Source organism: Anguilla rostrata, unplaced genomic scaffold (genome assembly GCF_018555375.3).
Source record: "Anguilla rostrata isolate EN2019 unplaced genomic scaffold, ASM1855537v3 scaf0950, whole genome shotgun sequence".
Classification (NCBI taxonomy): Eukaryota; Metazoa; Chordata; class Actinopteri; order Anguilliformes; family Anguillidae; genus Anguilla; species Anguilla rostrata.
In genome coordinates, this window is record NW_026986314.1 from 2846 (window position 1) to 27100 (window position 24255).

General features: G+C 46.5%; 1 protein-coding gene across 6 annotated transcripts in view; it reads right to left on the reverse strand.

The window, feature by feature from the left end:
- Positions 1-1820: 1820 nt before the first annotated feature.
- LOC135246855 (NACHT, LRR and PYD domains-containing protein 12-like) overlaps positions 1821-24255 on the reverse strand; it is a 49686-nt gene continuing 27251 nt past the window's right edge. For 3 of the 6 annotated variants that reach the window (XM_064320138.1, XM_064320135.1, XM_064320141.1), the window contains 2 exons: positions 15015-15188; positions 1821-2266 (listed from right to left, as the gene is read on the reverse strand). In XM_064320138.1, the coding sequence (XP_064176208.1) occupies positions 2089-2266; positions 15015-15188 (352 nt within the window). In that variant the 3' untranslated portion in view covers positions 1821-2088. The remainder of the gene's footprint in view (positions 2267-15014; positions 15189-24255) is intronic. The other 3 variants (XM_064320136.1, XM_064320140.1, XM_064320137.1) reach the window with 2 other exon arrangements.

The following is a 24255-nucleotide window of genomic DNA, read 5'->3' on the forward strand; positions in this document are numbered from 1 at the left end:
TGAGGATTGTGGGTATGCATCACAAGTTCTTTGTGTGTTCTTTTTCTTTATTTATCAATCTGTTGGGGAGAATCACGTGACCTACTGGGAAGATGGCTGCCTAGTGATTTTGTTCCTTGCCCTCTCTCCTCTTCATGTAACTGTTTTCATTACAACTTAACTGTTCACTCCCAGTACAGTTTATTGGTGTTGTTGACCAATATATAATATGTCAATTTCTTCAAAAACAAAGACTCCTTCAGGCAAGACTCACCCAGAAAGGGACATGATGAGGAATCCTGTGTCATGCTATCAGCCATTGTAGAGGCTGTGTTAGAAAAACACAGACAATATTTTGAGACACAGCTCTGCTGGATCCAGGACGAAACCCGGTCCATATGAGCTTAAATCTCTCAATATTCACTTGGCATGAAAGAGCTACAGCTGCCTCGCTGCACCAGGCCAAACAGGATCAGCTTGAGGCTAAAATGGCGGAGCTGGAGGATAGAAGCAGGTGATGCAACCTTCGCATTGTTAACCAACCAGAGAATTCTGAAGGATCAGACCTGGTTGGTTTTCTGACCAATTCCCTCAAAGAGTGATTTCCCTCTCTGGCTGACAGGACTATAGAAGTACTGAGGGCTCACCGTTTCTATGGCGGCTGATCAAAAACAGCAGAAAGGCCTGGAACATTGATTATTAATCTGCTGGGGTACACGGATCAACAGCATATTTCGCAAGCCGCCAGGAAATCACCAGTGAAGTTGAACAGGATAGTAATTCGTTTTTACCCAGACTTCAGCGATTACACAGTACAGCGGCAGAGAGCCTTCTATTCTCTGCTGGCAGTAACCTGTGATCGCGGTCTCCAGACGTTCCTAATATACCCAGCCACGCTCAAGCTCACTCAGCACCTTTTCAAGTCTCCAGCTGAGGCAAGTGGGTTCATCAAATGCCTTTCCTGCTAGAGCTGCTCCAGTCAACTGTAAGAGCTGGTATAGTGAAGCGGAAAGATATGGGAGCAACAACAGCTCAGCAGTGAAGCGGTAGGCCACACAAGCTCACAAAATGGGGTGCTGAAGCTTGTAGCGTGTAAAAATCATCTTTCCATGGTTACAATACTCACTACAGAGTTCCAAACTACCTCTGGAAACAACATCAGAACAAAAACTTCTCATCAAGAGCTTCATGAAATGGGTTTCCATGGCCAAGCAGCGGTACACAAGCCTAAGATCATGACGTGCAATGCCAAGCGTCAGCTGGAGTGGTGTAAAACACACTGCCATTGGACTCTGGAGCAGTGGAAATGCATTCTCTGGAGTGATGAATCACACTTCTCTACCTGGCAGTCTGACGGACGAATCTGGGCTTGGTGGAATGCATAGTTCCAACTGTATAGTATGAAGGAGGAGGAATCATGGTCTGGGGCTGTTTTTCATAGTTTGGGCTAGACCCCTTAGTTCCTCTGAAGGGAAATCTTAATGGTAGAGCATATAATGCCATTCAATAATAATGCCATTCAAGAAAATTGTGTGCTTCAACAGCTTGGGGAAAGCCCTTCCCTGTTTCAGCATGACACTGTTCCAGTGCACAAAGCAAGGCACATAAAGAAATGGTTAGCTGAGTTTGGTGGGGAAGAGTTTGTCTGGCTGGCACAGAGCCCTGACCTCCACTCCATCAAATACCTTTGAGTGAATTAGAAAGCCTTATGCCCAACATCAGTACCCAACCTCACTAATCCTCTTGCAGCTGAATGGAAGCAAATCCCTGCAGCCATGCTCCAAAATTTACTAGAAAGCCTTCCCAGAAGAGTGGAGGCGGTTACAGAAGCAAAGGGGAGTCCAACTCCATATTAATGCCCATGGTTTTGGAATGAGATGTTCAACAAGGGTGTGATGTTCAGGTGTCCACACACTTTTGGAAATGTAGTGTATGAGCATACCCCAGTCATTATGCTGATCTGCAAACTCGTAATCACACAATCATTGAGGTTACAGGCTTTGAAAATGCAATCAGTAAATTTGTTTTCTTCCTTGTGACAAAATTCAGACATACACAACCATACTCAGGAATTATTTTTTGTTAAGGTCACACAGTACACAGCACTACTCACCCCAGTCTCTGCAGTTTACAGTTTGGACTCTTCAGTCCAGCACAGAGCAGCTTAACTCCTGAATCTCGCAGGTTATTGTAGCTGAGGTCCAGATCTCTCAGGGGTGAGTCTGATGACTGGAGAGCTGAGGCCACAATATCACAGCACTTCTGTGTGAGTTCACAGTTGTTCAGTCTGCAAAGAAGAGTTCATATATTATATTATAATTATATTAGCTATACATAAAACAAATGGTAAATGATACAAATGATAATGTTCAGTGATGAAGAGTGAAATTGAGGATTTTAAGGTTGATGATGCACTGAGGAAGATGTCTGTGCTACACTCTCCAGCTGCAGCACTTTGGACCTGAGAATCAGACGTTCTGCTGGACTGAATTCTGACAGTTCTACAAATGTAATTCTGACCCAAATGGCCCCTTTTCTTATTCTGAAAATTCTTAGAGTTGGGGCTAAGGGCTCATCTACCTTTTCTATGATCTTTTCTCTGGACTTATCCTATTCCAAAAGTGTGGCTGTCATCTTTCAGTCAGTTAGTTTGCAATGCTGTGGGATGTTTGACACAGCTACCACCAAAAGTAATGATGTAAAAGAGAACACACATCTTTCAGAGTGGACAGTGTGTTTGCTTTTGGTTTTCTGTGACAAACTTACCACAGCACTGCAACCTAACACACAGCTAAAGGCCGAGTCACTTTAAATAAGATTATCCATACATCCATCCATCCATCTAGGCACTGAGCAGACACTCATCCAGATGCATTTTTTATACACATAGCATCTACTTTGCATCCATTTATACAGCTGGATATATACTGAAGCAATGCAAGTTAAGTACCTTGTTCAAGGGTACAATGGCAGTTTCCCACCCAGGAATAGAGCCTGTGACCTTTAGGTTACAAGACCAGTTCCATAGCTATTATACTACACTGCCACCCTATCACAGTAGACACTTACAGGAGAACATGCAACAGATACAGAACTGATAGACTTAGTCATAAGGGCACACCAGTCATACAAAGGCCCTTATTTACTGCCAGCTGGGCTGCTAGTTCTCCTGTGCCTGTAGGGGCGGTATAACTACCATGCAGCACCCCTGTCATTGTAGGAGGGGGGTCTGTTGGTGATGGTGGTAGGTACTAGAGTTCTGTCAGGTCAGACTTTATTTTGTCAAATGTATAATAGTGTGGATTGTGGGAAATGTTCTCTGGATAGCATTTAAGGGGAAGCTCAAGCAATTTACGTGCAAAGTACATGGCACACTTATACACTGACTAGGGGGTGCACCTCTGCAAGAACCAATCACTGTATTGGTGCCATAAATAAACTTCTCTTTCATCATCTTGTGGTGAAAATCCAACTATGGGGAATGACAGCCGGTCATGACCTCTGCACAGTGTCTCATCATTGCACCAAGTCTGGCTCTGACAGACAGTCCAATGCTAAAGGAGGCTACCGCCCTCCTGGAAGAGCACATAGGACACAGCAGCACTACTACAGACAAGGGCTACAGACAATAGCCCAGTGCTACAGACTCCAGTTCAAAGTGAAACCCCCATTTCAACAGAGTCATTTACTCTCAAACCCAAGAGAGCGCTGCCCATGTTTAAGAGGAAGAAATTTCTTGCCTCTTACAAAAAGGGGCGATACGTGTGATTCCCAAAGAACGAACCCAACAAAACTTGTATTATCCTTAATTCCAGGTCCCAAAGAAGGACGGTTCTCTACTTCCTATCTTTAATCTCAGTGTTAAACATTTGAGGAAATATAATTTCAAAATGTTAACAACATGTTCAATGTCAGAACGACTGGTTTTAATTAGGGATGCAAATTTTGTGCAATTCTTTTAATTGATTGTCGGCACCCATTCATTTATTAATAATGATAAACTGATTAGCTTAAAATCTTCTACATGGCCTATAAAAAGAATGACTCAAAACAGACTTACCAATTAATGAGCTGTATCTATCAGAGAGGTTTTATTAAGACATGCTCAAACAATCATTTAAACAGGATTGTGTATTAAGGCCAAAACTACAAGAAGCAAAATCATAAAAACACAGATTCACAGACTGAGAAATCGGTTCAGGAGAGGAGGGACCGCTAAGGGCTGGCTGAACTGCCACTGTGATGGTGACAAGAGATATTTCTTATTAATTCTGCTTATTAATGCCAATGATTTATACTGCTTATTTATGCTGCTTATTAAAACTGCTTATTTACGGTGCTTATTAATGCTTAACTTTGTAATAAACTAATAGGCTTAACTTAATACTTAAGCATTTTTGTTAAGGAATATGAGCATGTCTACATGCTTTGGGGTCAGTCTGGTGTACAGTCTGCTGAAGGTGAGACCAGCAGCTGAGAAAACGCGCTCAGATGGCACTGATGTTCCAGGAATGGACCAATAACATTTCACTAATACTGCCAGTCGAGGGATCCATGAATTTATCATTTAAAATTTTAAAAATGTCTCTTTAAAATCTAATCACCAACATTAGGTTATTCATTGAAATGGTTTAATGAAATTCAACAGTTTAATCTATAGAAATGAATCAATCAACATTCTTCTTAATGATTAACAGTTAATCGATTAACTTAACATCCCTAGATCACATCAATAAATCTGAAAGATGCCTTCTTCCACGTAAGCATTTATCCCCTCAGATGAAATTTCTCCGCTTTGCCCATCATGGTGTTTGCTACCCTTCGGCCTTTCCCTGAGTCCATGGGTGTTCTGTATTTGTGTAGAGGTGGGTCTGGCTCCATTGAGACTAATGAGGCTCAGAATACTGACGTATTTAGATGACTGGCTGATTTTTGAAAGGCAGAGTTGTGCTGGACACTGAGTTCATACACATCTGTTGTCTCTAAGTTTCAGAGTAAACCTCCCCAAGAGCAATCTCAGCCCATCCTGCAGTGTAACATTCTTGGGAGTGGATTTAAACTCTGTCTCACTGTGAGCTCACCTATCAGTGGACTGCATTTAATCTCTCAGACTTGTACCTCTCTCAGGTCACACCGGGCTTGAGAGTACAGTATCACACATGTCTCAGACTGCAGGGGTGGATGGTGTCAGCCTCTCAGGATTTTCCACTGGGGCTGTTAAGAATGAGGGGCTTCATGAGGTGGATTTCATCCCTCCACCACAGCCTCCAGCAACGATCTCCATCGCCATCTCATGGTGACACACTCTGAGTCACTGGAAAAACAGACTTTTACACTCAGGGAACCCCTCTCAGGATCATTCTCATGAGGACAGACACATCCTCTCTGGGGTGGGCACTCAGGGGGGTCACATGATGAATGGGACGCGGCCAATCCAGCTGCGCTCAGCTCACATCAATTATTTGGAGCTATTAACTATATGGACAGCTCTCAGATATTTTCTTCTCTGTCTGACATCATGTGCTCGTACGCTGCGATAATGACTGCGGAAGCATATGTCAATCACCAAGGTGGCATGCGCTCCCTCCAGCTCCATGGTCTAGCCCACAGACTGTTGGTCTGGAGCAGCCGTCACTTTCTGTGGTTATGCGTGACCCATGTTCAGATATTCTGAATGCAGGCGCGGATCTGCTGTCAAGGGGAAACCCACTGTACGAGGAATGGCATCTACATCCCCAGACTGTGAAATGCTATGGCACAGATTTGGCCGTGCAGCTGTAGATCTCTTCACAGGCATTTGCCCCCTCACTCTCATCTCTCCCACCCCAGCCAGAGTGAGAGAGCAGAGCTTCAACTGATCCTAATCGCACGCAGGTGGCAGAAAATGCCGTGGCTGGCTGAGATTATCCCTCTCCTTTATGTACAGCCATGAACGCACCCGCTACGCACGGACCTCCTGTCTCAGGTGAACGGGGAAATACACCACCCCTGCTCTGAGCGAGTAGGTCTATGGGCTTGGCCCGTGAGAGACATAACCTCAACGCATTAGGGCTTCCCCCTCACGTGCCTGCAACCATCCAGAGCACGAGAGCGCCCTCTACCAGGTCACTTCATGACAATAAGTGTCAGGTGTTAGAAAGATGGTGTGCCTCTCGTCAGTCAGTGGCTTACCAGAGCTCTGTTTCTGACGTGCTGTGCTTTTCACAGAACCTTATGGATAAAGAGAAATCCTTTCCTACCATTAAGATCTACCTGAAAGCTCTCACTGCTTGTCATATTGGTTTCAAAGACTATGCAGTGGGGCAGCACCCCCTCATTCACAGGTTCATGAAGGGGGCTCACTGTGCTCTGCCTGTTGCTAAAAAGCTCATTCCCCCTTGGGATTTATCACTGGAGTTGGAGGCTCTGTCTCCAAGGCCGTTTGAGTCTATAAATAAAATTGTTGTCTCTCCAGACAGCGTTGCTGCTTGCACTAGCCTCAGCTAAGTGAGTCAGTGACTTCCATACGCTCTCAATGCATCTCTCGTGCATAATATTCTCCCCTAAGATGGATAGGCTTTTTCTTAAGCTCAATCCAGCCTTTATACCTAAAAGCTTCCCAGCTTTCACATGTGAGGTGTTGGAGCTTTCCGCTATTCACCCACCACCTTTCTCCTCTGAAGAGCAGCATAGGCTGCATATGCTGTTCTCCACATGTATATGACAAAGACTAAGGCTTTTAGAAAGAGCGACCAGCTCTTAGTCACCTGGGCCCCTGCCTGCAAAGGAAAAGTATCTCTAAGCAGTGGCTGTCCCATTGGCTTGTGGAAGTTATTGTTATGGCATATGATTCAAAGAGGATAACACTAGAGCCCGACCGATGCCAGATTTTTGGGTCCGATGCCGATCCCGATTTTGGAGAGTCCTAGCCCACCGATTACCGATGTTTTGTCAAAAAGTGCAACATTTTCAAATCAATTTGAAAAACTTATATTTTATTAAAGTTTCTATATTTAAGAATATTTAACTTATAAGCAAACAAATAAAATTAGAAATAAGCACACAAAGAACTTTTTAGATAAAAAAAGTTAAAGATGATATTAAATTAAATATATATATTAACACCATCTTTAAGTGTGTGAAATCAAAATAACTCCACACCTTGCTTTTACTCCTTTCTTTTCCAGCCGTCTATAAAAAATTAATTTAAAAGTCAGTTTTCCAGTTTCAAACATGTATTTTTATGAATATTATTATTATTGTTTTTGTTATTAATTTGTTATTATTTCTTAGTAGCCTATCTATTCTCAGTACATTAATTACATTTTCTTAGTCTATTCCTACTACGTGATCTCGCTCGCAATAACGCATTAGCTATTGACACAGCCTCATTATTTCTTATTATATTGTGGCGATCTTGACTGTGTGTAACTAAATAATTGTTAGCTTGTTAGCGGTTAACTTGTCCCGCTCCGCGATCGTGTAAATACTCGTTTATTTTGAATGTGTGTAGCCTGCTAGGAATCGCTTCCGTAGCGCTAGCAGCCCTCGGGTTTATGATTTTCACCGTCATGTTTCTGTCATTAGTCAATTAGCCAATACTGTTGTTGTATTCCCTGCCTGTCTCTGTTTTGCGTGTCTCGTGCTGCTGTTTCCCGCTGTATGTAAGTCCGACCTTTGTGTGATGTGCCGTTAAGGCTGTGTGATTGGTTAGTTTCCGTTGCGCCGGGGCAGCCAATCACGGCAAACGGGGTTTGACAAAAGCAGGCTTCGCCCAGCTATGATGGTCAGTCTACGAATTACCGTTTTGAGGAGATGTCACAAATAAAGCGAAGCTCCCCGGGAGCGATTCGAAAACAGCCAAGCCAGTCTCCGTCTCTGCTTCCTCGCGAAATCGCCACATTGGTGTCCGGAAGTGGGATTCAGCTAGCTGAAGTGGAGAAGGCGATCCGAGAGCTGGAAGACAGACTGGGGGTACCGAGGCGGCGGAAGACCGAGGCAGCAGAGACGGCGACGGGCGCCGATCTGCAGAGCTCGGTGGCGCAACGACAGAGGGCCCCAGACAACCAGACGGAGCCAGTGCTGTTCGACCAACGCACCTGAGGGAAGCTAACGTTAGCACGCCAGCCAGCGCCAGCATGACAACCACCACGGCAGCTAGCACACAGCCGAAGCTAGCCCGGTTCAGTGGAGCAGCACAGTGGGAGACGTACCTAGCCCAGCTGCAGCTGGCTGCCCGTCACTGCGGCTGGAGCGAGAGCCAGACGGCGACGCATCTAGCACTCGCCCTGGAGGGTCCAGCGCTGCAGGTCCTGCTAGACCTCGATGCTGCCGAACAGGGCGATCTGAAGGCACTGACGACGGCCTTGGCAAGGCGTTTCGGCCAGAGGCGGTCAATGCAGAGCAGTCGGGAGAAGCTCAACAGCCGCCGCCGCGAAGGAAAAGAGAGCTGGGGGACCGTGGCCGCAGACGTGCGGCTCCACGCCGGCAGGGCTACCCGTCCCTCGACTCGGCAGGGCAGGACGAGCTCGCGTTGCACGCCTTCCTCCAGACTCTCTCCCCGGAACGGTTGCGCCAGCACGTCATCCTGACCACGCCCTGCTCCCTAGACGACGCTCTGAAGGAAGTAGAGAGGGCGGAAGACGTTCTCTGCTTGGTTCCAGGGCAGACAACCCGGCCCCGCGTCCGCGAAATCGACTGCTACGAGGAGGAGGAGGAAGTCCGTTGGGCACGCTCACCCCCACAACAGCGGCGACAGCGCCCACCACCAGCACGACGCGGTCGCTGCTATCGCTGCGACGAGCCAGGGCACCTGGCCCGCGACTGCCCAGCACCAGCGCCCAAGCCCCGATCGCCACGGCCGGCGGGAAACGACGCGGGGGGCGGCGCTGTGAGGAAACCGCTGCCCCAAGAACCCATCCTCAACCAGGAGCAGCCTGCTGCGCCTGAAACCAGTTCGGTCCCACTCGCAGAAGCAAATGTTTCATCTGCCTTTGTGAAGGCGGGAACTGAGCAAAGTCCTATTATGAGAGCTGAAAGCAAATTCCAGCCCGCCCTTTTCAGGGCAGGAGAGCAGCCTGCCCTTTTGAGGGCGGAAGAGCAATCCATCCAACAGCGAGTGGGCCGACTGGGAGAGGCGGGCGGGCTATACCTGCATTGTAGGCTGGATGGGCAAGCCTGCTGGGCACTGGTCGACACGGGGGCCACCATCTCCCTGGTGCGACCGGGAACGCTCCCCAACACTGCCTGGTCCTCAACAACCACTCAGCTGCAGTCAGTGACGGGACAGAGGCTCACCATGCGGGGCAAGAAGATGGTGAGCGTGGAGGTCGGAAACAGAGAGGTGGTGACGCACGAGTTCTGGCTGGCCGACATCAGCGACACGTGCATAATCGGCCTGGATCTGCTGGTCCACTGGGGTGCTACGGTGGACATCGCCAACGCCAGGCTCTCCATCGGTGCCACCACCCTCGCCCTCCACGCCACCCCCAAGAGGAAACGCAGGTCCAGGAGGACCCGTCGCCGAGCAGCCTCAGCCCACCCTCACCAGCCGCCGCCAGCCTCAGCCCACCCTCACCAGCCGCCGCCAGCCTCAGCCCACCCTCACCAGCCGCCGCCCCAGCTAACCAACACAGAGCGTGGCTCGCCTGCCCCACTGTCACAACCTGCGCCCCCCTCTGTCGAGACGGTGAGTGCTGTCCGCGAGCTGTGGCGACAGCGGCCTCAACCCTCACCAATGCCAACAGCTTGAACGCTTGCTGAAGGACAATGCAGACCTCTTCGCTGCCCGCGATGAGGAATGCACGCAGACCGAGCTAGTGCAGCACGCCATTGACACTGGTGACGCTGCACCGGTTCGTCTGCGCCCTCACCGGTTGTCACTAGCAAAGCGGCTGGGGGCAGAGGAGAAGGTTAGAGAGATGGCCGCTGCAGGCGTCATTGAGCCCTCCAACAGCCCGTGGGCGGCCCCTGCTGTCCTAGTGCGGAAGAAGAACGGAGAGTGGCGTTTTTGCGTGGACTATCGGCGCCTCAACGCCGTAACGCGCAAAGATGCCTACCCTCTCCCCCGCATCGACGAGGCGCTAGACCACATCGCGGGGTCCAGTTGGTTCTGCTCGCTGGACCTCCGGAGTGGCTACTGGCAGGTCAAAATGGCCGAGGATGCGAAGCCTAAGACCGCCTTCACCATCGGGCAAGGGTTGTGGCAGTTCCGCGTGATGCCGTTCGGACTGTGCAATGCCCCTGCCACGTTCGAGCGGCTGATGGAAAGGGTGCTGTCGGCCGTCCCCCGAAGCTGCTGCGTAGTGTACCTGGACGACCTCCTAGTACATGCCAGTAGCTTCGAGCACGCCCTCGCTAACCTCCACAACGTGCTCGCGGCGATTCGCCGGGCTGGGCTACGGTTGAATCCCCGGAAGTGCCAGCTGCTCCGGAGGGAGACGGCCTTCCTGGGGCACGTTGTGATGTGAGCGAGGGGTAGCCACCGACCCAGCTAAGGTGACGCTGTGCGGGATTGGCCGACCCCAGCAAATGTAGGCGAGCTGCGCAGCTTCCTGGGGTTGGCGAGCTACTATCGGCGGTTCGTGCGGGGTTTCGCCTCCATTGCCAGTCCCCTCCATCGCCTCACCGACAAGTACCAGCCGTTCATCTGGACCACTGCATGCGCAGAAGCCTTTGCCGGCTCAGAACGGCTCTCACGGAGGCCCCCGTACTGGCGTATCCCGATGTGAACCGCCCATCATTGTCGACACCGACGCCAGTAACGTGGGGGTGGGAGCCGTCCTCTCTCAGGAGGACAGCGACGGAGAGAGAGCTGTCGCCTACTACAGCGGTGCCCTGAGCCGGGCAGAGCGGAACTACTGCGTGACCCGCCGAGAGCTGCTGGCCGTAGTCAAGGCACTGAGGCACTTCCGACCCTATCTCCAAGGTAGCCACTTCCGCCTCCGCACTGACCACGCTTCGCTCACCTGGCTCCTAAACTTCAAGCACCCGGAGGGCCAAGTCGCACGGTGGTTAGAAAGCTACAAGAGTGCGATTTCCAGATCGAGCACAGGGCGGGGCGGCACCACACCAACGCCGACGCTTTGTCCCGCCATCCCTGTGCTGAGCTGGATTGTCAACACTGCCAGCGACAGGAAGATAAGAGCCAGGTGGAGCTAGCGGTGGCTACCGCTAACATCAGCGAGGCGGGGTGGCTGCCAGTGTCGCAGGAGCAGCTGCGGGAAGGCCAGGAGGCTGACAGCACGCTAAGAAAGGTGAGGGGCTGGCTGGAGGCAGAAACACCGCCGCAGTGGGCGTGAGGTCTCGGCTGAGGGGCCCGAGCTCAAGACCTACTACGGGCAAAGGAGGAGCCTGAGCTGCGGGACGGGCTGCTGTATCGGCGGTGGCAGGCACCCGGGCTTGGAAGCGACCTCCTCCAACTCCTCGTTCCCCGAGCGCTCCGGCCCCAAGTCCTCGGGTTGGTGCATGGCTCGGTGGGGGCGGGCCATTTCGGGAACAGCAAGACCCTGCGACGATTGAGGGGGCGCTTCTACTGGCCTGGGTGCCGCCGGGACGTGGAGCTGCACGTCCACTGCTGCGACTCCTGTACGGCATGCAAGGGGCCTACCAGGCGCTCCCGCGCCCCTCTACAACGCTACGTGGTGGGGGCCCCGATGGAGCGAGTGGGGGTGGACGTCCTCGGCCCCTTCCCTGTCACTGAGGCCGGTAACCGCTATGTGCTTGTGGCTATGGACTACTTTACGAAGTGGCTCGAGGCGTACGCGGTGCCGGACCAAAGTGCTGCAACAACAGCGGGGAAGCTAGTCGAGGAGATGTTTGCCCGTTTCGGGGTCCCCGCCAACTCCACAGCGACCAGGGGCGAAATTTTGAATCGCGGGTGCTGGCTGAGGTCTGCAGTCGGCTCGGGGTAGCGAAGACCGCACAACTCCACTCCATCCCCAGAGCGACGGACTGGTTGAACGGTTCAACAAGACCCTGACTGCACAACTCGCTATCCTCGCCAGCCAGCACCAACGAGACTGGGACCGCCACCTGCCCCTGGTCCTGTGTCCTACCGAACTGCCGTACAGGAGTCCAGCCTCTGCACGCCCGCCGCCCTGATGTTCGGACGGGAGCTCCGGACGCCCGTGGATTTGGTGTTCGGGGCCCCGCCTGAAAGCAGGGAACCAGCCCGTACAGAGGCCTGCTACTTCCGCCAGCTGCTGGAACGACTGCGGGTGGCACACGACTTCTCTCGCCAGGCCCAGGACACTGCGGGACTGCGGCAGAAGCGCGCCTACGATCAGCACTGCAAGGGGCAGGCCTTCAAGCCAGGTGATAAAGTGTGGGTCCACTGCCCAGTGCGCAAGAAGGGTCTGTCTCCTAAGCTGCAGTCACATTGGCGTGGGCCTGGCGAGATCTTGGAGCGGCTGAGTGAGGTGACGTATCGCCTGCGCATGCCAAATCGAGGGCGCCTGGTGGTGCTCCACCAAGACCGACTCGCACCTTACCAACCACTCGCCACCGAAAACGCAGCTGGCGGACAAGGTAGCAGCCCTGTCCCCTCTACACCACCGGCAGCAGAGGAAATGGCACAGCCCACCGCGGGCCGACCTACTCGGAAGCGACGGCTACCGAATTATTTAATCGACTACGAGGTAAATCGCCTAGAAATTGTGGGTCGTCGGGGACTAGCGACCCTTTAGGTGGGGGCTGTGTGGCGATCTTGCCTGTGTGTAACTAAATAATTGTTAGCTTGTTAGCGGTTAACTTGTCCCGCTCCGCGATCGTGTAAATACTCGTTTATTTTGAATGTGTGTAGCCTGCTAGGAATCGCTTCCGTAGCGCTAGCAGCCCTCGGGTTTATGATTTTCACCGTCATGTTTCTGTCATTAGTCAATTAGCCAATACTGTTGTTGTATTCCCTGCCTGTCTCTGTTTTGCGTGTCTCGTGCTGCTGTTTCCCGCTGTATGTAAATCCGACCTTTGTGTGATGTGCCGTTAAGGCTGTGTGATTGGTTAGTTTCCGTTGCGCCGGGGCAGCCAATCACGGCAAACGGGGTTTGACAAAAGCAGGCTTCGCCCAGCTATGATGGTCAGTCTACGAATTACCGTTTTGAGGAGATGTCACAAATAAAGCGAAGCTCCCCGGGAGCGATTCGAAAACAGCCAAGCCAGTCTCCGTCTCTGCTTCCTCGCAAAATCGCCACAATATATTCTCAGTAAGTTAAATGAATTATATTTTCTTACTTTATTTCTACTACATGATCTCAAAGAGTAAGACATTATCTAGCGGAGCCAAAGAGTGAATCAAGTGTAACGTTAGATGAAATTAAATTGACTGGATGAAATAGCCTAGCCTACGTGGAAAAAAACTACAATGCGCTTTCGTGCAGGTTACCCGCGCTAACTGTTGGTTGATTCACTTCTCCAACAGCAATCCTTCTCTCATGTTAACACGACAAAGCTAGATAACATGGCTTAAAATGAGCCACGTTAGAAGTGTTTTTATCGGCGTTTTTACTGTCTGGTTAGCTTGCTACGATGACGCGTGACTAGATGACACACTCGCTTGCAATAACGCGTTGGCTATTGACACAGCATCATATAGTAGCTAATATCATTATCTCAGATAAAAAAAACATGTGTGATGCATTCAATCACCATTTTATTTTGGCTGGTTATTTATTTGAGAATACAGCGATGTCCTCTGGCAATGTAGATCCTACGCTGCTTATGTGCTCACTGCCACTTCATAAAGGCTTGCTAGCCAGCTAGCTTACTAAAGTGAACCAAATATGTTAGCTAGCACGCTCGCTTGATAATGAGGATTGATAAACATAGTGGTCGTATAAACGCATTTAATTAAAAAACTTTCACTAAATATACATACCTTTATTGGGGCAATCGAATCTGTGCAGACAAGTCTTGCAGTGGAGAATACTGGATGAGGCACGAGTGACAAACGTCTTATTAGAGAAGTAGCGCGTCAGCTGCTGCAGTTCACACTTGTATTAGAGCTCCCTCTACTGGATAATTCTAGTAAATAGCAACTACAACGTTCGAACAGACAAGTACAGATAAATAATCATTGTTTTTTTGTTTATTATACTTATTAAAATATCGGGACACATCGGCGGCATAACTACCGATCCTGATGTCGTCAAAAAAGTCAAATAATGGCCGATATATAGGCCTGGCTGATATATCGGTCGGGCTCTAGATAACACCCCCCTTGGGCCTGAGGTCTCCTTACAGGATATTTATTCAGCCGCAGGCTGGGTTTCTCCAGATACTGTTGCTAGGTTCCACTGCCTGAGGCCGGTAGCCCACTCAGTTCTGGGGGTGAGCTCTGTGTGAGGCGCACACATCTCCCCTCATCTGCTATGGGTTTTAGTGCTTCACACTGTTTCTGGGTCCTGGCTATAGCTTTGGGCAATGGAAAGTCTTCAGTACTTCCCTCCTTGGATGTACCAGACACCACCCTCTCCTCAGCGCCTGACAGCATCTCAGCTGTGAGCATAAGGCATTCTGGGAGCTGTCTATATCTCCCCATAGGTGTATCTCAAACACGAGATGATGAAAGAGAACTTTAGGTTACTGTTGTAACCCCGGTGGAGAGAGCAGCAATTGTAAAGCGCTTTGGATAAAAGCGCTATATAAATGCAGTCCATTTATAAATGCAGTCCATCCATTTATATAGTCTCGCTACCCAAATGGGGTAAATCTTAATTAGCTTAATCCCAGGTGTTGATTTTAGATTCCTGGATGAGCACGGTATTTACCTCCCAGGATTGAAGATCTTAATGTCAGAGATCACTTAGATGAATGCCTGGCAGCAGTAGCTAGTCTCTCTGCCCAGGATTCAGGTTCAAGCTGCCCATCATTTCATATGAGCACACCTCAGTCAATAATCTTATATGCAAACTCACATGCACACAAACATTGAGGTTACAGGCTCTGAAAATGAATGAAGTCAGAGAATTAGTCTTCCCTGTGACAACATTCAAACCCTTACATTGCCATAATCAGTAATTCTATTTAGTTAATGTCACACAGTACACATCACTACTCACCCCAGTCTCTGTAGTTTACAGATTGGACTCCTCAGTCCAGCACAGAGCAGCTCCACTCCTGAATCTCCCAGGTTATTGTAGCTGAGGTCCAGATCTCTCAGTGGTGAGTTTGATGACTGGAGAGCTGAGGCCACAATATCACAGGACTTCTCTGTGAGGTCACAGCTGTTCAGTCTGCAAAGAAGAGTTCATATATTCAAGTAATGAAGAATTATCGGCACTCTTCATTAAAATGAGCATAAATGATTGTATAAAAGAAACATTTAAACATAATGATTTTAATTTTCTGCTCAAACATTTGTAGAAACTGCTTACTTTCACTTTAATAAAACATAATTCTTATAAAAAACTTACGAAAATAGTATTTTTCTCAAAAACATAGGGGTCAAAATTATTGGCACCCTGAAAGAATATTTAAAATACAACAAAACAAAGTGGCATCTAATGAAATTCAATTTTTAAAAAAAATTGTCTCAGTCACCAGTTAGACTGGGTTTGGGCTTTCACCATTTCATGTTTCACTGGGGTACAAATATGAGGTTGCACAAATGTAAAATCCCATTGTCATCCATCACTATGGGCTAAGGGATCAGCTGAGCCCCTGTGCTGAGGCTGTCTCAGGACCCCCTGGTGCTGCACACTGCTAAGGGATCAGTGGGCAGGGAGTGAGGGAGCCCTGAAACTCCCAGAGAGAGCAGGGCAGCAGTGCAGTACTGTATGACAGAGGAACATCTGCACATTGTGTTTATACATTAAAATACAGGAATAAGCAGTGAACAGGCTGTACGGACCCAGCGGCAGTTTATATTGAGATTAAAGCTCAGACAGCAGTGTATTTAAAACTCCAGGAGTCACTGTCGGCCAAGCAATAATTAAGTAAAAATATGTTTATTTTCTGAATCCAGTGCTTCGGTCAATGCCCTTGTTAAAATATTCAGCACTCTGAATACTGAACACAAGTGGTATTGCGTGCTAAAGCCCCACACTTAACCTACATATAAAATATATTTTACGTGATTTAATTTATTGTATTATTTATAAGTATTATTGAAAATGACAATTATGAATTCAATCATTGATAGGTCAGTCAACAGTAACCTGGTGGATTCAACTGACAAACCAAAACAAACTCTGTATCAGGTCTACTTCTAAGTTACAAAACAAAACAGAAGACATCAAACAAGATGCTAAATTTAGATTACCAGAAAAGAAAGACTGAAGAGACAGACCTTATCAAAGTATTCCCCTCTTCCAGTGCCATGGGAACAAAGGAAATGAACTAAAACGCACAACCAAGAAACCACCACCAAAATAAAGACCAACTGCAACACAACACAACTAAACACTTGACGCAACATGGCTTGAGCATGTTTGCCCTGTTTGGGCAATGCCGAGTTCAGGTGTAGAAGGGGGGCGTGCTCATTTATGACGAGGAGTGCTCTATCTAAAAGCTGACAGTGTACTTAGTAATTAAAGTGCATTTAAACTTAAGATCAAACAGAACAGGATCTTTGTTCATTCTGTAGCCACACTGGGCCTCTGGCCTTGTAAATATCTCTGTCTTCTGGTTTGTCTCTCCTGAGACACTCTGCAGGAGGTGGGACCCATAGATCGCCTGCCTAGATAAGGGTATCAGAGTGGCGTATAGGACGTTTCCTTTAATGTTCATGGAGGGGAAGGTAGGCAGCAGTCTTTAAGCCAATATTGTATCCAGTTCACTGTTTCTCTCTCTGAGGCCATAATCTAAACACTTGATATCTGACATACTGTAGATAAGTTAATTGCTCGTTTTGCCCTCCCGCCCAACCACAGCGTCTGGCTTCAGTCAGTTTTTGGTCTGAAAAACAAAGCATCACTGCAGACCCATCGCCCTGTCCCACAGGTGGACCATTTCTGAGCAGCCAGCAGCTCAGTGGTTGCAGTCTCGTCAACTTTGGGGGGATTATTTTAAAACGTCACTAAATCAGTTTTTGTAGCTCAGGAAGCTCCCACTTTATATTAGGGTAAATACTGTATATTTATTTGGAGATTTTCATGTCAATTATATGTGCTGTTATGTTTATTGGAAATGACACTCACTTATTCACTCACTTCTACACTAGCTTCTACACTGCTGCCACTTTTCTTGAAAAAGAGCTAAATCTTGTCTGCTTCACCCAAAAATTTTAAGGGACATAAATTCACATAAAAAGACTATATCCACAATGCTAATTAATTTAGAGAACATAGATAATAAAGCCACAGATGAAAGGAACCTGCCAACATGGTAACATTTGTATTTTCAAACACAATGCATAGGAAGCAGCATGAGTACAGATGAGACTGTGCTGACATCACATAGCAGTGTCTGCTCCATTGCCAATAAAAGCTCAGACTGAGCAGTAGTAACCTATTTTCCTTGAAAGATCCATCATCACCACTAGCCTAAGTACATATAACCTGTAACCACACCTACACCCAATTAAATCTGCATACATTTCCATGAAGGAAAAATAGCCTATCACTATAAATCTCACCTAAGATAAACTACCTCTTGCACTATCAACCTCCTGACTGAGGACAGGGCTGGGGCTTTCTGTCGTTTTTTTAAAGAATGACGAGATTTTCCTCTGCATCTTGACCTGGAGATATCAAATGGAATTCAGTGTTTTGCTAACTATAACTACTGGTGGTAAAAATAATCAGCTCACTGCCAAACCAGTGCCTGCCCGCGGCAGATGGGTTCCCCCTCTGAGTCCGGTTCTGCTCAAGGTTTCTTCCTGCTATCAGTCAGGGAGTTTTTCCTTGCCACTGTTGCCCTAGGCTTACTCTTTGGGGGCCGGTTCTCTAAAGCTGCTTTGTGACAAAGCTCCTTTGTTAAAAGCGCTATACAAATAAAACTTGATTGATTGATTGATAAGATTCACACAGCTCTCCTTTACCAATATTAAATAGCATGCTATGCTATCACAAATCACGACTAGCTAGCGAGCCAGAAGGCTAAACAACCGGATTGAGGGATGGCTACTTACTTTAGCTGGTACTAGCAAGCAAATCTTGCAAAGCAAACTATGCCTATATTTCTCAAAATGCAATTAAGTGCGTATAACTAATTGCATTTCATTTTCACACGTTTGAAAAAGGGATTGATGCTCTACTAACCACTTCAGCAACACACTGTTAAGCTGTAGCCTACATCTCCTCCACCATTGATGCGAAACAGAGTGTTGTCTGCATGTGTACCTGCTGTTGCGAACCGATTTCATCCTGCAACTTTTGGAGAAACCAATACCATAGGGAAAGGGGGTGTATGACTTTCTGAGGTATGAGCTATAAGATAATTAGAAGAATACGTTTGACTCGTAATATAAAATGATCATAACTACATATTATAAAAAATAATAGTAATGAAATAAAACAAAAATATAAAAAATCCAGATATCAAAAATCTGGTGGGGCATGTGCCCCCCCCAGCTTGAATGGGCATGACGCGTCTGCGTGCATACATCCACGCACACACCCTCCCCCAAACACGTGACCTCCATGCCCAATTTCAGCCTCAAAATGTGTGGCTGCTAGAGGTTGGGGACAGCTTTGTGGACCGTCAGATGGTACATGCACAAGTTAAACAGCAGTTCATGATAAACTTTTCCTTGAAGTTTTATGGTGTTACGTAAATTTTCCACCAAGTTTTGCCATGTTAGGTGAATCCATGTAGATTTTATGCACCTTTTTGTGATAGGCCACTCCTGCTGCCATGCCCCCTTTTGCCAATTGGCATGAACAGTTGATGAGCTCTTCTTTGGCTCATGACCAACCTTTCCACAAAATATTGTGCAAATCTGTGAATCCATTCAGGAGCTATGCACCTTTTTGTGATAGGCCACGTCCCCTCTTGGTCAATCAGCCTGAAAAGTTACTCAGCTCTATCTTTGGTCATGGCCAACCTCCAAATTTCAGCCTCCTGGGGCGAAAACTGTTGCCACTACGTAACTGTATAAATAAACTTGTCCTCCATCAAGTGGGGAGTTGGTGGGCCAATTGAAAAATAATGAATAAATTAATAATTAATTAACATAAAAAAATAATTATAGCAGTGAAGACATATTGCAACACCCATGCAGCCAACAACACACATCATCTTTTAGCACTAAGAAGCTAAATTGTCATCACCATGAATGAGCGTTTATAGCAGGTAAGCCTACAGTGAGGGACCTGAATCTTTTCTCTACTCACATATTTCACACTCCTGTTTGGTGGGCATTCTTCAGGTGCTCCTGTTCAGATTCATGGGCAAATCAATCAGTCACATAATCATAAGAAATGCATTTTTGAATTAGAGGATAATTGGAGTTTAAGACTAGTTACAGCAGCTCTACATGTCCTCCAACCCCTAAAGCCTTTGTATTGCAATAACAAACTTGCCTGAGTAATAAATAGACCTATAGAATTAAAATAAACTGTCTTAAACTAGCTGGTCAGCCCACGTAAATCTAAGAAACGCTATAAGCTATGGGTAGCCAACTCTCTTATTTGCATGGTGCAAAAAAACGTGAACAAAAGAGGCCATCAGTATATTATTTCCCAAAGAAGATTACACATCGCAGAGTGGGGTTGCCAGACTTTCCCCTAAATGTATGTAGGAGATTTGAACATTCATGGGGGAAGTTTTACAGTGAAGATGTATGGAAATCAATGACAGAGGGGGATTTTAAATGCGATATGGGGTACTATTTGTGAGGAATCTGAATGGGAGTTGATTGAAGATTTTGAGGACATTTTTTTAGGAGTAACTGATTCAGGCATCTGGCAACACTGAGGCGGAGATGTAAACTAGGTTCAATTCTAGCAAAGAAACCGCAGTAATTTCCTTTATTCAAACATAATGTTAGGCTATAAGAACTCATCACCACTTTGTTGAAAATTCGAGAGGTCAACATTGTTTTGACATTGGTGCAGCTAGCCTGATGAACAGTGTATGATCCAGGAAACTGACACAACGCAGTTAGTCAACACAAATCCAAATATAGCCAAGGCAAGTAAGATCAACATTCCCGCTGCAGTTATGCAAGGCATGGCATTCAGTAGAATTACAGGTCATAAAATTAGGACAGGTACTGACTAAGAAGATAAAGAGTGTAAAACCTTTCAGCAAGGTGAGGATTATCTGAACTATGTTTAATTTTCTGAACCCAGCAGTTTTAACCATTAACACCCTTGTTTGGCATCTGGCACTCTGAATACCAAAGACAGCACATCAACAGCTAAAACACCTCACTTATTCATGTAAAATATATTTATTTGATTTCATTTGGTAATTATTATCAAACTTATCAAATCTAAAGACAAGGTTCAACTACCTTGAAACAATTAACAAAGGTTATAGACATGGACAGTCACACAAGGAATGATTGAAAGAAGATACCAAACACAGTGTGTTTGTCCCAAAGTAATCTAAGGATGTGCCAAGACCAAAATTTAAAAACAAAAAGGCAGCAGAATAGTTTAAAAAACCAGAGATGAAATGTTGACACAAGACCTAGATGCTAGAATGCTAACTACAAGAAAGCCACATATTTTATCTATTGGGAGGGGAGGGGGGAGGGGAATGGACACCCCCTCTGACATACAAACAGACACACACACACACACACACACACACACACACACATGCAGACCCACACTCACTCACAGACACACACACACATACAGACCCACACTCACACAGACACACACATTCACACCTCCAATGGCTACCCCCAAGTTCGTCCTCTGTCTTATCTCTAGGCTGTCCTGGCCGAGTGTTTTGAAGCTTCCTATGGCTCAGAACAGCCAAATGGTAAATTAGACTAACTAAAAAATCAAATCAAAATTTTGGCTAGCTGTTCTACAACTTGTTTGATCCACTAAATAACATCTGCATGGATAAAGCTACAAATTCATAAGAAATTGTCCCACACTGCTAATGAATGTGTTTAAAAAAAAAATTGGCCTATAGATCATATTGTTGTCATCAGCTAATTGCTAACTATTCAGTCGTCAACCTCGTGCCAGCTAACCCCTAAATGCTAATTGAGTGAATTGCACAGAAACATGCCCATATTGGCTATTCATTTTTAAATTGACTAAATGTTTCGGAAAGTCCTGTGAATCGCATAATAACATAGTGCAAGGTTCATGCAGGAATTCACATCCAAAGCACAGTAGGTGAAATTACTTTCACTAGGAACTAGAGTCTGAAGTTGGAATCAGTCACTGCATGACTCACTCTTTCACTAGGAACTGAAGTCAGTGAACAAGAGTCTGAAGTTGGAATCAGTCGCTGCATGACTCTCATTCTCGTTTGTGGAAGTCCATCCATCCATTATCTATACCCACTTATCCTGGTCAGGGTCACAAGGCGAGAGGCAGGAATACACCCTGGACAGGTTGCCAAACTATCACAAGGCACACACAACATTCACTCACCATTCACACACACTCGGAGTACCCGGAGGAAACCCACATGAACACGGGAGAACATGCAAACTTCACACAGAAAGGCCCAGGCTGGGATTCAAACCCAGGACCTTCTTGCTGAGGCGACGGTGCTACCAACAGAATAAAATGTAATTTTATTCACAATCCTTTCAGAAGCACCACAATCCTGCAGCACAAACTGGTGTGTGATGAAGGATTAAAACTTGCCTTCAACAAAAGTTCAGTGTGTGAAAGAGAGTGGGGTAAATGTATGGATTTCATTAAAGTTCATAGAAGGTAAATGGAGATTAATGAAGACTGCAATGTGTGACAGGCCTTAAACATTTTACTATGCAGGTCAATGTTTTACCATATCAATCAGACAGTCTGTATCCAGTTCTCACCGGTGACCTATTCCTACACGGCCAGGGATTGTTTGACATCAGTACTCTCTTTTATTGATCTATTATCCCTCATAGTTAGTTTATGTTTCAAAAAGATTACTTTCAGAAGGTCCTGAAAATAAATGGGAGTGAACTGGGAGCTGGACATCCAGGAGGAACGGCGATGTTGTTAACGGTTAACAGGGACAGCATATGTTGTTAGTATTCACACTATCCAAATACAATGGGGTAAGCTCCACAAAATTACTTGTGAAATATCCTTTTAATTATCTTGGTACCTAATTCATTTCATTTGAGGATTGTGGGTATGCATCACAAGTTCTTTGTGTGTTCTTTTTCTTTATTTATCAATCTGTTGGGGAGAATCACGTGACCTACTGGGAAGATGGCTGCCTAGTGATTTTGCTCCTTGCCCTCTCTCCTCTTCATTTAACTGTTTATTACAACTTAACTGTTCACTCCCAGTACAGTTTATTGGTGCTGTTGACCAAGATATAAAATATGTCAATTTCTTCAAAAACAAAGACTCCTTCAGGCAAGACTCACCCAGAAAGGGACATGATGAGGAATCCTGTGTCATGCTATCAGCCATTGTAGAGGCTGTGTTAGAAAAACACAGACAATATTTTTAAGACACAGCTCTCCCAGATCAAGGGCGAAACCCGGCCCATATGAGCTGGAATCTCTCAATATTCGCTCGGCATGAAAGAGCTACAGGCTGAATTTGCCGGTTTGAAAGCCAAAGTTAAACTAGCCGAAACCGCTGCCTCGCTGCACCAGGCCAAACAGGATCAGCTTGAGGCTAAAATGGCGGAGCTGGAGAACAGGAGCAGGTGATGCAACCTTCGCATTGTTAACCTACCAGAGAATTCTGAAGGATCCGACCGGTTGGTTCTCTTACCAATTCCCTCAAAGAGTGATTTCCCTCTCTGGCTGACAGGACTAAAGAAGTAATGAGGGCTCACCGTTTCTATGGCAGCTGATCAAAAACAGCAGACAGGCCTAGAACATTGATTATTAATCTGCTGGGGTACACGGATCGACAGCATATTTTGCAAGTCGCCAGGAAATCACCAGTGAAGTTTAACGGGATAGACATTAGTTTTTATCCAGACTTCAGCGATTACACAGCACAGCGGCACAGAGCCTTCTCTTCTCTGCTGGCAGTAACCTGTGATCGCGGTCCCCAGACGTTCCTAATATACCCAGCCACGCTCAAGCTCACTCATAATGGTGCACAGCACCTTTTCAAGTCTCCAGCTGAGGCAAGATCGGTTCATCAAATGTCTTTCCTGCTAGAGCTGCTCCAGTCAACTGTAAGAGCTGGTATAGTGAAGCGGAAAGGTATGGGAGCAACAGCAGCACAGCAGCGAAGCGGTAGGCCACACAAGCTCACAAAATGTGGTGCTGAAGCTTGTAGCGTGTAAAAATAATCTTTCCATGGTTGCAACACTCACTACCGAGTTACAAACTACCTCTGGAAACAACGTCTCTTATTATGGATTCTCTGACATAAGCCACAGAATTAACTCAAGATCAGGCACTGGGGTTTGAGGCTAATTTAACAGTTCCCTGAGAAGACCTCACTTTGGCACCCATTATATCCTATAATTCCTCTACCTTCCTATTTTCACTCTATCTACAGGCACTATGCTGGAGATTCTATAGGGGCGACATAGCTCAGGAGGTAAGAGAGGTTGTCTGGCAGTCGGAGGGTTGCCGGTTCGATCCCCCGCCCTGGGCATGTCGAAGTGTCCCTGAGCAAGACACCTAACCCCTAATTGCTCTGGTGAATGTGAGGCATCAATTGTAAAGCGCTTTGGATAAAAGCGCTCTATAAATGCAGTCCATTTACCATTCTAGGTCAGCCTATACCAGAATAAAGCAGAGACCAGGGTGGTACTACTGGCCTTGTAACATGGTGCATTTACTGCCTGCCCTAGCCTCCCAACATAGAAACACAAACATTTAATTCATAACCAAACGTATCTTTCTCAAACCAAACTTAACACAGTTTTAATCATAACATTGAAAAGAAGTTATCCTGCAAAGTGGCTTAAAACGAAAATATAAAAAGGGGGATAGAGAAGTTTCTCCTTTATTCTTTTCTAATTATTAATTAATTAATTGTGTATAGACCAGGGATAGAAGGAATGGGATTTAAGCAACATTTGTTCTTAGTATTAAAACCTACAATTAGTAATGAATTATGCATAGACCAGGAAGAGAAGGGGAACCCCCCTCTTTCAAACACATGGCTGGGATTCAAACAACATTTGTTCTTAATTTACTATTAAAACTTACAATTAAAAGCAAGGATAGTTTTTTCTTCACAAACAGTTTGGCAAACACAGCCATAACTAGAACTTCACCAAACTGAGTTTGTGAAGAAAAGGTGT